Source organism: Pocillopora damicornis, chromosome 13 (genome assembly GCF_964200805.1).
Source record: "Pocillopora damicornis chromosome 13, jaPocDami1.2, whole genome shotgun sequence".
NCBI classification, from domain to species: domain Eukaryota; kingdom Metazoa; phylum Cnidaria; class Anthozoa; order Scleractinia; family Pocilloporidae; genus Pocillopora; species Pocillopora damicornis.
This window is the reverse complement of record NC_142682.1, coordinates 3,155,577-3,170,337: the sequence shown is the minus strand read 5'-3', so window position 1 is coordinate 3,170,337 and position 14,761 is coordinate 3,155,577. Positions and strand designations below refer to the sequence as shown.

Below are 14,761 nucleotides of genomic sequence, written 5' to 3'. Positions count from 1 at the left end.
GTTGCTAGGTTATAATAAGTTATCTTAATTTTTCGATTAACAGTAATAACACCTGATTACGAGAAAGGAAGAGCGTCGCAGAGGAGGAAAATTCATCTTTTCCTGATCATTTTCATGGTCTAGCTTTCTCTCTCATTCTTGATCTACTGACTCGCTGGACAGCAAGCTTGAAATTCGAGGTATTTATAAAGCATCAATGTAATTGTAATTCTGGGTTTTTTTAACAGATCTAGATCCTACATTAGGCATTCGTTTGGAACCATAATTTCAAGACTTAAATTAAAGGCCTTTGAATTTAACACCTTTGCATGGACCAGTTTTGAATAGTTTTGGTTCTTACTCGTGATATATTGAAGGACTGATGCAGATGCAGGTGCAACCTAAGTATTATCCAGTTTTTTATCATGAATTTTCTGTTTTAATTCCTTTACATGTGGTATATTGATATTATAGTGAAGAGAATTTTAAAACATGAGGCATAAATACGGAATGGATGAAAAATGCTTCAATATACCTTAAATTAAATTTCAGTAGAAGAGCATGGTATGGGTGCACTCTTTGATCCTTCTGAGCAGTTAAGGGAAGGAGTGTGGGCTTATTTTCTACTCAGCATATGGCAATCAAGCGAAGGGTCCTATAGCACAAGGAAATCTGCTATTTGATTAGTTTGGCTGTATTATTTTTTGCCCTTGGGAATGGAGCTAAGGAGGGTTTTAACATGTTTTGTGTCTATGGAAGTGCTACCTTATAAATACCCTTCCTTTGTGAACTTTTCAATGATTTTCCCATGTCAACTTTGAATTTTCCATTATTTTTTTTCAATCACTTTCACCATTAAGGTGCAGGACACACAACAGAGTAAAGTTCCAAATTAAGTGTGTCCTTAAGAGAGGCACTGTGAAAGTACAGTATCTAGCCCAGGAACACAACGCATAGTCCCGGCCAGGTTTCAAACCCGGGCCTCTTGATCTGGAGTCCAGTGTACTGACCATTAGGCCACTACGCTTCTCCAGACCACTATGCATCTTCAGGCTACCATGCCTCTTACATTTGTTTTATGTTATAAGATTCCACTTTTACCTTTGGTGGACTTGCAATACTGATAATAGTTGCAGTAATGATGTGATTCATAACAGAGTTAAAAAAAAATTTGAAAGAATGCTACAGTTAGCTGCTAATGTTAACTGTAACTATTAAAATCTAATAAATTTATTTGCTAATTATGTTCAAATTACAAGAATAGTACATAAATGTAGTGAAAAAGAGGAGACGTGCACTTACAAGTCTTTACCCAGAGTGCCATTTGTAACATTTTCGTACTCTGGGAAACAATTAAAAAAAAACTGAAGGCAGACCAGTTAAATTCAATTGTAATCTAAAACTGAGTCAAAAGAAAGGCATATAATTGAATGGAGAAATTATTGATTTAATGCCTCAGAGTTTCAACTTTGTGGGATATTTCATTGTTTCATGATGGATAACTCAATGTGTAAGGTTAAGTAGCAAAACTATTTTGAACAGGATGAGTTATGAATTTGTCACAAGTTTTTATTTCTTTCTACTTCCTTCTGTTAGCAACAAGAAGTCATTCCTTTGCTTCCTTGCTTTCCAGTCTCTGATCTCTCTTTTTTTTGACAGGATCTCATATGACAGGAGATATAGGTATGGACCAGCTGTAAAATTCAATGTAAGTGGATGCAGTTAAGTGATACTATAAGTGAACTATGATGTGGCATACTCTTTATTTGCAGCTGTTAATATGTCTAAGGATCATTTGCAGAGCTTTACATGAGTTGCTTGACTATGTTCTTATTTGTCCTACGCTCATGAAATGACGAAAAACATCTTTCTCTATTTCTTTACCGAGTTCAAATCTTACCATCTCTCTTTATTCTATTTACAAACATGACCCTATGGACATTGCTGATCCTAACAGTATGCAGGACGGGTATCATGAACTTCGTAATAGACCTCGGTCACTGGAGAATCTGTGGCTAAGTGGTAGAGCATCAGAGTGCAGAATCCTAAGGTCTGAGGTTCGATTCCTTATGGGGACTCAAAATTTTTTCTTTGTCCAACGCTCGTGACAAGACAAAAAACATCTTTCTCTATTTCTTTACCGAGCTCAAAACTTACCATCTCTCTTATTCTGTTATGTACTGCTACTTGTAAATGTTACTGACCAATTGGAGTCAGGTACTTAACCAGGAAAATTTGGCCATAACAACCAGTTGGAAGTCGTTAAAATGATAAAAAAAGGAACTAAAAACTGACCCAGCGTCCAATTAGTTTGGGACACATAAATTTTATCAGGCGAGTGAAAAAGAATTGAAATTATTGGCACTATTGTCGTTTTTTTTAGGTTGTTCCAGGAACTGATAGTATGGTCAAAAATGGCATCACAACAAACATCAGCGTCAGACATCAATGCATCACAGTGGTGGCAAATTACGATAAGAAGAGCGTTGAGGTGTGTTAAAAAGAAACAACATTGACTGCTATTCTTATGAAATCTTGGACACAATATGAGCGGGAAGAATCTACGAATCAAGAAAAATTTATTACATACAATACAATACAATACAATACAAAGACTTTATTTAAACACGATAATTGTTAAAGCGACTACACGCTTGTAGGGTCTACATGTAGTCTACAGCGACTACACGCTTGTGGGATTACATGAGTTATCGTCATTCGCTTCGTAAAAACAGGAGGAAAAACTGAAATGATTCAGATATTTATCGTTGGCAGGAAAAAAGGTCAATAGCACAGAGGTTACGAATCATTGCTTGAAAACGCAGTAATAGGAGTCTTTCCTGAAATAGCGTCAATTTCTTCAAATGACTGAGAATAGTGGATCTACTTTCCTGTCAAGCGCTCTAAATGAGCAAATGAAGTTCAGTATCAATACCAAAATGTGTTTGTTTTTTGCTGTTTTGAAATAGGATTCCTACTCACATCGGGGAATTAAGATCATAGGCATGAGTTTATCAGTGCGTAGAGTGTGCAGAAGAACCTCGTGAACCCTTGAACATTGCTGGCCAACGTTATGCCATGAAAATTTAAGTGATAAAATATTTGGATCCGAATGAACTTGACGTCCTCATGGACGAGGTTGCAGAATAGCGGGAAAAAATGGACTTTCCGTTTGTTTGATGCAGCACTGAAACGTAGTTGTAACAGTCTTTCCGCCTTTTTGCAGTAACTGACCGACCCCTCCAGCCTGAGAAATCAGACAGGGGTAGGGTGTCTCTCTCCAGCCTAATATTAATTTCACTAAGAACGGAGCTTGAAACTGACTATTCAGGAATCAGATTGCATCTTATTTTTAAGATGTCAACGATAAGTCAAATGACCTTTGATGAAAGATGTCCCATACGAAACAATAATTTAAAGTTATCAAAGCTTATCTTGAGAATATTTATTAAAAGTAATGGTTTCATCTGTCCTACCAAAATTCCAAATGGAGTAACAAAAATTATTGTCGGCGAGTTAACCGAAGTTGTCAGCGAGTTGACCGAAGTTGTCAGCGAGTTGACCGAAGTTGTCAGCGAGTTAACCGAAGTTGTCAACGAGTTGACCGAAGTTTTCAGTGAGTTGACTGAGTTTGTCGGCGCGCTATCGTCGAGCTGGCCAGTAATGTCGGCGAGGTGACTTATGGTGTCGTCGAATTGACATGTTGCTAAGTGAGCGGTAACCTCGATGGCGAAGTGAATGGTAACCATCAAACGTTTGAAGTTAGCTACCATCAACTGCCTTCCGACCTTTTTGCACTTAACTTTTAACCTCTTTTTGAGAAAAATGCTTGGAGACTGTATTTGATTTTTATGTCGCTTATCATTTTAATGTTTGCTTGTTATCAGTCACGATAAGCTTTGATTAAAGCTCTGTTTTCCATAGGAACTCAGATTAGAAGATTATTTACTTCAGGGGCGCGTACAAAGACCCGAAGGTAGGTGTTGGGTTTATTGATCTCATCGATTTTTGTCGTGGCTGTTGCTTGGTTATGTAATATTTGCAATTTGTTTTTGAAAAGCCACCAGGTTTGAAAGCAAGACATATCTTTGTTCGGAACACAACGAAGCTCTGAAAGTTTACTGTCGCACAGATAAATGCCTCATCTGCATTTATTGCCAGGTAAAATTGCTTACCTGCGTAGTGTCCTTCCAAGAAGTCAAAATCTTATACCGGCTAAGAAATTTCAGTTCTTCCCAACTCTTGGAAATCATGTAAAACTCATAGGAAATTCTCTCGTTTACTCATATCCTTGAATGATTGTCTGTGTAGCAGGCGTTTCCTTTAAGGGCGCTCCGATGCCTTTGAAGAAAAGGTATCGGAGCCGCGAAATGCACAAGTGGCACTCTCATTATTCACAGACTCTAACAAAACAGCCTGGTACGCCACTAGTGTGAGGCCTGGAATGGGCCATTTTACAGTTGTGTCCATAGTTGCCAAGCCTTTGACTTGGAGTGAGGTTGAAGGTGACCTCGTTGTGATAGAGACCAGTATCTAGTTAGCATGATAACAAAGTAATTTACATTTAAAAAACAGCAACGTTTGTATCATAACCAGGTTACCTTTACTCTTGTTCAAAGGCTTGGCAACCAAGCACGTAAATGACTATTGATTGACTAAGTTTTAAGTTTTGTCCACTCGGCGAGCTTGCCATGTTTCCACCCGTCCCTCTCCCTTGACCTCCTTCCTATACACTAAGAGTTGCTCCTGCCAAACACAGAGAAGTAGATCAGGGTATTTAGTGTTATCAACTAAGTTGAAAACGTAAATTGGCCGCCGTAAAGGCTGACGTCTCGAGCGTTAACCCTTAGTCAGAGCGATTAGAGGAATTGTGGATTGTGTGTGGGTTTATATGTAGAAAATGGAGCTACGCTATTGGTGGGAGTATGGTGACAGGAAAACAAGAATAAATTAATTGAATGAAAAGCACTCGTTGATTCCGTGGGGATTAAGAGTGCCCATTTGGAAGATAAATTTTTGTTCTAGAGTTTTGCGGCTTTCCGAACTGCTTTGGTGTAGGGAAAGGCCGCAAACTGCCGTATGCTGTTTAGAATGATTAGGGTGATTAGGGAGATTTGATCAGAAAAATAGAGTTCACCTCTTTCTAAAAAAATGAATTCACATTTGAAAACATTCGATCAGCAGGATGGTGATCTACTAGTAGTTACGTTCAGTCCTTTAGCTTTCATTTGGTTCTGTACATCTAGTTTAGAATGTTCCTGTGGGAAACTCTGAGTTACATGCATGCAAATCAGCTCAATTTTGTTGTTATTTTGTATTAGTTCTATGGCAGTCATGTGGGTCACGAATGCGAGCTTGTCACTGACATTGCCACCACGATACGTGGGGATCTAAGCAGCGTATCTGAAAAATTGGGCGATTACTGTGAATTGGTCAAGAAGTCAAGAGAAAAAGTGAATAACACAAAGAACTCTGTACTGGCTACTCAAATATACCTGCAAGACAGGATCGGAAAACACATGGCATTGTTACATGCTTACATGAGTAAGGGAGAGACGTCGCTGAGGGATGCTGTAAACGATAAAACGAACCAGAAGATAATGTTTTTGAATAATCAAGAGAGGTTTGTCTCGTATAGACCTCTTTTGTAATGTTGGGCTTGATTATTATCAGTACTTTCATGTGCATGTAATTAAGCCTTCTTGGCCTCGCTTCACTGAGGCTTGCAATCGAGGACTTAAGGACTTTCAAAGCTATGGAAACACGAGGTCAAATCGCGCTCTTCAGGTCGCTTGCCTTTGATTAATTTGAGTTCCAATCAGCTCCCTGTAATATTTCCCATTTTTAACGATTGGCCGCTAAAATGACTTTGTTTTAAACACTCAATAAAAGCCACTCCATTTTACTTCAGGTATGAGCTTAACAGTAACAGCACGAACTAAGGACGCGATTTCTGGGAGAAGTTCTAAGAGATACAACTGAACTCCAGCGTAATTTGTTTTGTGTTTTTTGTTTAGGGCCATGTCAGGTATTGTGGAAAAATGTGACTTAGCGCTTTTTTTGATCGAGGAGTGTCAAAAGAATGAGAGTGCGTTGGTTGACGAGAAGCCCAACATAGATAGTCTCATCGATGAGGTCTCCGCTTTCATGGAGAAGTGTGAGCTGGAGCCGGCGGAAACAGACAATCTGACTTGTTACTTTGAGTATAATCTTTTAGATTTGCTTAAAACACAACTCGGTGGAGTAAAGATGCTAAAGCCAGGCCAAAAAGGTTGGTTTAGTTAATTTAGCACGCGTCAAGAAAGTCTTGTTTTTTGCTTAATTCGATATGGTAGTGCGATATGTCTACAAGACTGAAATTTATCTGTGAATAAAGGGGTAAGTTTCTAAAGAAACTGTGGTGCTGCGTCGGTGGGAGAGTATAGCAGGTAATTTAGTGTTAACAACTGGGTTGAAAACGTAAATTAGCCACCGTAAAGGGTAAAAAAGCTGACGTTTCGAGCGTTAGCCCTTCGTCAGAGCGATTGACGAAGGGCTAACGCTCGAAACGTCAGCTTTTTTACCCTTTACGGTGGCTAATTTACGTTTTTACAACCCAGTTGTTAACACTAAATTACCTGAAATTTATCTATGTTTTGTTTCCAGGGAGCTCAATTTACAACTTCAACGAGCATGAGATGTGGGAGGAAGGGAAAACCAAGGATGCGGAGGTTCAAACAGAAGATCCACAGGAAAGCACAACTCATCATACACCGCAAGATCTGGTGGAAACTGCTGACTCTGGCTTGACGGCGCAAGTAAGGGACAACAGTCCTTCAGCCCTAGTGGATCCAGGTGAGTCAGAAGTCTTCGGTCTGTTTGTTTAACGGATTGAATATGCATTCCATGTGAGCACGTGTGTAATTTTTTTTCTTGTTTTCAATATTCCACTTCTTAGATGTCAACGAAAAAGATGATCTTGATTGCAACGGTGACGAGAAAGTTAATGACGATGAGAATGAAGTTGGAGTGCTTGTTGATCCTAATCTGCAGATATCAACAGATTCACAAAGCTCTGGAGAAGTAATAACTGGATTACTGGATGAGATGCTTAGAAAAGTGGACGGAATCGCGGGTCAGTTATTTTTAACTCCATTCTCTTCATGAAGAATCATCATTTTTTTTTTGTATAAGTAGATAAACTTTCCATTTGATAAAGAAGATAAAAAGGAGTCACTATTGATCCTTACTGCAATATTAATCTAGAATCTATCTAACACAAGCGCGCTACGTTTTCAGTAATGTGCCTACGAGTGGCTGCTAAAATAATGATTACTAGTGTGCACATATACTTGTGGACTAATGGATCGAGTTATTAATGGGGTGAGCTATCCTATAACATAAGAAATTTAACCAACCCTCGCCTTTCTCAATTACTTTTGAGTTTATATCATGGGGTGTATATTCACATTGATTTTTTTTCAGTTGCAGATGGTGACGATGGCAGTGACAATGTTAAACAAGAGATCGAGACTGACGATTAAACATTGAACTTGGATCAAATCCCCAACGAATTGAACGTCCACTGTCTCCGATATAGTATTGCTGTTTTTCTAGACTTATCACGTGAAGGGAGCGTAAAACAAGTAGATTACTTGTATTCTGGTTTTTTCTTTTACGGTCCCTCGAGCATGGTGGGATAGGAAACGCAAAATTAATGTTTGGACGGGAAGAGACTGGGAACATAAGTCGGACATGCGTAAGCGGGTCAATTTTGGCCAGCCGTGCGCCAAAATCCAAGCAAGATCAAAATTTTCAAAACGCAAGAAACAATCTCTGTCATGCAAAAAAAGGCAAAAAATTGGAACGTTCATAGAATCTGTGAGAGAAAAATTAACTAGGGAAAAGAAAATTTGAGACTTCTCGAACGATCCGCAGTTACACAGTATAACAAATGATGCTAATAGTTTCTCTTTAAATTTTTAGTGTCTGCCTATATAATTAGCCATTATGCCTTGACTTGCAAATATGTATCTACTCACAGTAAAACGGTATTTTGTAGATTTGTATGATGCATTGAATTAAAGGAAATAGCTTTAAACAGTTACGGATCGCCTGTGTAGCTCGTTGATTTGCATGTTTTGTTTTTTTCTTTTTTTGTTTTGTTTTGTTTTCTGTTTTGTTTGTTTGTTTGTTTTCTTTTTTTGCGCTAAGTGATGAGCTGCGAAACTATCTTCCGTGCCAAGCCTCTCACGGCTTCGGCGCTCATTCCTTTAGCGCGAAATTTGCTACCTTCGTAAGTTAGGTTGTGGCGGGTGCCTGATGTTTATTGTTCCAGTTCTAGGACCTTTCGTCAAGTTTGCGCGAAGATGATATATTTAAGCGAATTAGGGAAGCGTTTAAGTAGTACCAAGAACTGTGCAAAATTGGTTTGATCTGGCGTTCCTTGAGAGAAATCAAAACATGTTCTGCGATGGTTATTGGGCCCGGGCTCTTGATGATTAGTTACAATCAGTCAGAACTGACTGGCCAGATAAGTCTGGTTAAACTTGACTGGGCTTTTTTCATCTTTCAGTCTTCAATTCAAACTTTGTGTACAAAGAGTAATAAAGAACAACTATTTCTGAACTAACAAGGTCCTAACAGGAACACCGAACAAACTCTTCTTAGGTCGTAACGGGGAGAGCTTTTGTGACAGCGTCTTCGGTACACTGATAAGAGTAGATGTTGTTCCAATCTCCTTTAGCGTTACTGTGAGGGCATGGAATTTATATTTTAATCAGTGTAACGAAAACTTTGTCACAAGGGCTATCTCTAAAGGCCTCCAGAGTTTCATCAGAGACACCAGAAAGTCAGTCAGTCCTGAGGCTAGGTCGCAGAGCACCTCACTTAGGAACTTCCGAAAGACTGGGGATGAGCTGCCACCACAATTCCGCGGGAATTTCGCGTCTTGCAGCAGACTTTAAAACATGGCCGATGTCATGGCCGTCGGCAAAGTGTTTAAGACCTTTAGAGGCGACGTGATATTCTTTTCTCTTTTAAATATGGGCAGCAACGATGAAAACTGTATTGAAGTTCAAATCTTTGGCTTTTCTAAATCCTCTAGATCCTTCACAAGGACTGCAAAGCAACTGCTACCCCTTGGAATATTAGGACACGAACTGGAACTCGTTTCTGCAAAATGTTTGACGAACTCATCTACAGGAATGTACCAGCCTTTATTTTGCTACGCCAGATTCGAATGAAGCATTCCAGCACATAGGAGCTGCATGTATTACTTCTAGAAGACTATGATTCGGTCATTCTGCGAGGCAGTTTTGAAATAAGTCATATCTCACCAACACAGAATATTGAATTTTATTTTTGTGATGGCCTCACAGTTTGTTGGAATTTTGAAGGGGTTATGTACTTTGCATGCTATGATGCCGTTTGCGAAGTTTACAACTGATTCTGTAACGGTTGATGACTCTATGAATGAAAGATCAAGTGTGGAATTTACTGTCTTCTGGTGTGGATTATTAAGGGGCCAAGTTGTTTCCATGGGAGTAAAATCAGAAATGACAGATGATACTAGCACCTTAAAAAGATGAACATGTGTCAATCATACTCATAAATATGTTCAAGAAGTCTCATTGGTTCCAAATCTGTATGTTCCCATAGCAACATGCTGCCATGTAAGAGAACCCTTAAATGTAGGGGAATTTGAGGGTAATTCTTCATATGATAATGTGAATGTGTATTTAGCAACAAACAGAGGACAGCGCCTAAGCTTTGTGAATGAAAGGCTCAAAACCCACTGGCAGTTGCCATTTAAAGACCCTTGCAGAATGTGGATTCTGGAGGTAACAAATATACTTTTGCAGTAAATGTTTTGACCTTATTTTGAAATAATGTTTGATCATGTGCTCTGTTTGTCTGGCAGAGGGTAGTCTGATAGGGAATTTTGTTGGTCTTAGCGACTAATGTTTAGGCAACCTTATTGGAAATTATCATTAGACTTGTTGAAGAGTTATTGTCAGTTGAGAGGGGTTTTTTAAACCTCAGATACTGCAGCCAACAACATACTCAACATTTGAGCTATTTTAATGAGTGGTCGGTTTGCTGTTCTTTACTTCAGTGTGTCACAGATTACCTTCCTGACCCAGACTCACAGAAGCTGCAATGTAGATATCAACAAAATGGATGGGAGTCTTTGATACCTGTAGCAGCCTGTGATCAGAGTGAATTTCCCTTGTAATTTTTCACACTGAAATATAGTGAAAAAGAATACTGTTCAGAATATATCAAGTCTTTTATCATACCATCTGATTCCAAAGAGCCAATCAAGTTTGTTAAGCTCCATGTGCTTGGGTTAGTCTCTTTACAGAGTTTTTGTACTTGTATTTGGTACCTCTAGTTCATTATTATAAAATCATTTTGCTTTTGATATTAGGTGAGTTCTTTCAGTATGAGATTGTAAACACTCATTGAGATAGGCAAACACAAATTGAACAAGCTATAATAAACCAAGAGGGAATAAGTTTAGGATAAGGTATAAACAGATTTCAAATTACAAACCTGAAAAAATTCAGGCTTAATCTTCTAGTGCATAGACAACAGTAAAGGTGCTCTGAGACACAAACCCAAGTTGTATAAGGAATATGGCTGCAGAAAAAATGCACTAAGTAATCCTTTTAATCCTGTAAACACATTTTGAAAAGAAGTTGATCAACAGGTCTGTTACTTCCCTGTCTTTGCATACAGGTGATGTAGTTTCCCTGGCAAGTGGAAGAAGTGGATTAAATACTGATACAACAAATTCAGAAGGTATTTCTTTATCTTACTTCATGTGTTCCCAATGACTAGATGGTTAGTTCTACCTATCACATATGTGAGTTATATTTTTGCAACACCTCTATTTGCTTTTGGATTGGTTACTATTTAGATATGAGGAGATCCAGGACAAATTGAGAGAGCCCATGGTCAGAGTTTCTTGACCCTCCTCTTGTGAAGTGTATTTTTTGCCCCCCCCCCCTTTATATTCACCGTCCTCTAATCTAAGGTTCATACCAAATATATGTTTGGATGAATTTAACACCCCCCCCCCCCCCTTGCCCTAGCTTCTCTTATTCATGGATGGGGTCTGAGCCCTACTGGCTTTTTGTTTTTCAGGTGTTGATACTGACAACAGGAGACAATCAACTTCAAGTGATGAATGGAGTTTAATGCCCTCAGCAAATCAGGGGGAACCTCTCAGCTTAGACAGCACTTTACTTCTCCCTGGGCAAAGACTGGTGTCTACAGATGGATTTAGAAGTCTGGACAGTCAGCAGTGTGCTACTAGGGACAGAACTCATTGTTCTGCTGCCGACTGCCAGAACCTTACAGCACTTGCATCAAAAAGGTGTCTACACTGTCGGCATTGTTACTGTGCAACTTGTGCATCCTTGTCACTCACATGCCTGAAGAGTCCAAGTGGACATTGATTTGTGTCAAGCATGCTTACAATCAGGGGTAGAGAACAACCGAGGACTAGTAGCAGGGTAGGGAAAAGGAGGCCAAAGAAAGAGGAAGGACCCCCCTGGGAATGCAAGCAGTGTACCATGATAAACAGACCACAAGTGCTGGTGTGCCTGGGGTGTGACACCTTGCGAGAGGTAGATGCTTAAGAAGGGCGCAATGTGTGTCCCATGTGCACCTTGGTTAATGAGCCTGGTAAGACAAAGTGTGAACTGTGTGACACAGAGCTGGTCAGTCAAGCACAAGCTGATGAAGCAGAAACTGAGGAGTCCTAACTAAAAGCATGTCACTACAACTCTTGAAGTGATTTGCCCTCATTAAGTAGATCATAGCATATTTCACAGGAAAGATAAGTGGTCTCAGTCAGTATCTGAGCTTCTTCACTCCTACCCCTCTCCTAACTTGTTATCAGTTGACTGTTGTTAGGTTAGGGGAGGGGGGGGTGCACAGTGTCTCAGATACTAACATTGATCCAAATAAGTATCACAAAGTGGTGATTTTTCAAGGGGTAATCTTGGAGTTTATTTTGCTCAGATACTACAGGAAGTGAAATGGTAACTGGGCAAACAGTTTGCCTTATGTCTCTGAAGAACCACAAACATGTTCTGTGGTTTCTCTAACACTGCCAAAGTTTCTTTTTTTGTTTTAAGTGTGTTATATTTTTATACCCCTTGGGATAAGTTTGATGTCATCTCTGCTTTCTTTTGGTACCGTAAACATGTAACAAAAGACAAGATTGCTCATGTTTTAATGTGTCTTTAATTTGTGTGCCTGATTTCATTCAGTGTCAATTTTTTTTTTCCTCGGAAGCCATAATTTTCGACTGTGAACTGAGAAGAATTATAACTTTGGACTCTGTTTGCATATATTTCTTACTGAAACATGTGACTCGGATGTGCACCAACATGGCGGAAATTAATTCTGTGACGTCACGTGAAAACGATCTATTGGTGCTCAGATCGGGCTAAGGATAACCAATCACGTCCGAGAATTTTGTTAAAGTTTTGATCGGAATCCTTTTATTTCACCCGCTGCATAGTGATACGACATTTACTTGATTCGTGCACGCTTAGACTGGTTTTAAGCCTCGATTCTGGGCACCTGGCTCCCGGTCAACAGTGGGGTTTGGGTTATTCAGGATCAACCCAATTTGATAACATTATTTTCCATGAACGCCTGCTAGGGGAAGGCGTTGTAGAGTAGGTAGGCTTACTTCACCTGATAATTTCCCTAGTCTAGCTTTCTATCTCGTTATTAATCAACTTTGATTCGCTCCTGTGATTGAAGGGCTACTTTACGTTGAAGATTTCACCACTAACTGATTTTTGCGTACATGACCGTACATGGAATTTATTTGCACTTGTAGTAATATAGTCAACTGAAGAATTAAATTAATATGACAAAGAAGGTTATTACACATGTCGATTTCGGTTGAAGCGACGGAAAAAATATTATACTTACAATTTGTGTTCCATATGCGGCTAGTAAGCTTCGAAGTGCGATCTGTGGTGACACTTTTGAAATGTAAGTTGCGTAACGAACTTCTAGGTTTTTAAATAATTAGTCACCTGATCTATTTTTGCCGCGTTGCGCTAAGATAATTAAATATTCACAAAAAAATGACAAAACGGCTTGAGAAATGCAAATCACTCCGCCCCAGTGCGGAAATTAGGTCTAAATAATTAGTTCTAATTGAGCAACGACTAGAATGGCTTAAGTGTTCAATGTTCAATAAAGAAGTGTCAGAAAATGGTGTTAGAGTCCATTTCTACTATCGACTAGCTTGAGCAATCCGCATTCAGTTCGTCTTGAGTGGCTATGAGACATAACTTGTGAATTGGTCTGTCATACTCTCCGTCTCTTGTCTTGATTCTCACTTTTTGGACAAGTCCGTCGTTTCCAGGATATGTGTCTACAATACGTGCCATTTTCCATTCACATCTTTTGTGTTTGGGGTCCAGCTCCAATACAAGATCACCGATCTGGATGTTATCTCGCACGCGAAACCACTTGTTCCTTGGTAACAAGTTTGGGGCGAAATACTTCATCGAGCTCCTCCAGAAATCAGCAACTCTGTTTTGGGCGCTCCTGAGTAATTGTCGCGGATTGGTTCTTTCCTCTGGTTCTGGTTGTGGTGGTGGATTGTAGTGGCCTAGAAGTAGGTCGTTTGGAGTGATCGGTGGGGCCTCCCAGATATCGTCGGAACTGGGGTACAGCGGTCGTCCGTTGACCATGTAGGTGATTTCTGACAGAATTGTTCTCCATTGTTCCTCGGAGTAGGCTTGGTTCTTGCAAGTGGCGTTAAATGCTTGTCTGACTGACTTAATTAGGGTTTCAACAACTCCGTTTTGGTGACTCGCATGTGGTGTATTCCATTCCCATCTGAGCTCGCAGCTAAATTTATCAGAGAGGACACTCTTTACCCCAGGAATATCCCAGTTCTGCGTGATTTCCTTTAGGTAGCCTTGGGCACCCACTAAATTTGTACCACGGTCTGACCAGCAAACATTAGGGTGTCCGCGTAGGCAGGCAAACCGTCGAAAGGCCATTAAGAATGCGTCTGAAGTTTTATCGGTGACCAGCTCAAGATGAATCGCACGTGATTTCATGCAAGCGAAGATGATCACTTGTGCCTCTTTCAGAGTTTTGCGGCCGAGCTTGATCTGTACTGGCCCAAACATGTCCATAGCAGTGTTTGAGAATGCCGGGAAGCCAGCTGCTACTCTTAGGTTTGGAATCTGTCCCATGAGCTGGTTGAGAGGCCTTTTCCGTAGTTTTCTGCATATGACACACTTTGAGGTGACGGTCTTAGCCATTCTGCGGAGTCCAATGATCCAGAATCTTTTTCTGGCCTCGTGGATTAAACTCTTATAGCCACAATGCCCACGTCGTTCGTGGAGGTCACGCAGAAGCAAGATCACAAAGGGGTGGTCTTTTGGCCAGATGATAGGTTTTCTCAACTCTTCCGGGAGACATCTGACATCTTCAAGTCGACCATGCGCACGAAAAAGGCTATCTTCATCCTTCTTTGCTACCAGTTTCTTATCCAAGCTGTCTTCGTTGACGTGAAATTGACTCCACTTCAGAAGATGGGTCTCGGCAGCCTGGTCTAACAACTTTTGCGCTTCCTCTTTTACAACCTCGAAGCAACCCTTTTTCATAAACCCCCTTTCAGCGGAGAGCATCCTCTTCAGAGCGATGTCGTAGTTGCTTCGTTTTGGAGGCCCTCCTTCTTTCCAGGGCATCTTCACTTGTATTCTCCCGTCGACCAAGGTAGTTGAAGCTGCGAGGGACTTCACGAACT

At 40.1% G+C, this 14,761-nt stretch overlaps 1 protein-coding gene and 1 non-coding gene across 2 annotated transcripts; one reads left to right on the top strand and one right to left on the bottom strand.

The window, feature by feature from the left end:
• Positions 1-3,336: 3,336 nt before the first annotated feature.
• LOC113686495 (uncharacterized) lies at positions 3,337-11,747 on the top strand. Its single transcript, XR_016182573.1, has 9 exons — positions 3,337-3,639; positions 3,904-3,955; positions 4,040-4,140; positions 5,301-5,602; positions 5,997-6,250; positions 6,625-6,813; positions 6,917-7,093; positions 10,702-10,764; positions 11,110-11,747. It is a non-coding gene; the product is annotated as an uncharacterized LOC113686495 (transcript).
• A 1,488-nt stretch (positions 11,748-13,235) lies between these two features.
• On the bottom strand, positions 13,236-14,702 carry LOC149035023 (uncharacterized). The gene has a single exon (XM_089192453.1). The coding sequence runs from the start codon at positions 14,700-14,702 to the stop codon at positions 13,236-13,238; it is 1,467 nt and encodes a 488-aa protein (XP_089048579.1).
• Positions 14,703-14,761: the final 59 nt, after the last annotated feature.

Bases quoted from the DNA above. Each gene is read 5' to 3' on its own strand.
- LOC149035023 (XM_089192453.1), bottom strand. From the start codon at position 14,702: ATGCCCTGGAAAGAAGGAGGGCCTCCAAAACGAAGCAACTACGACATC.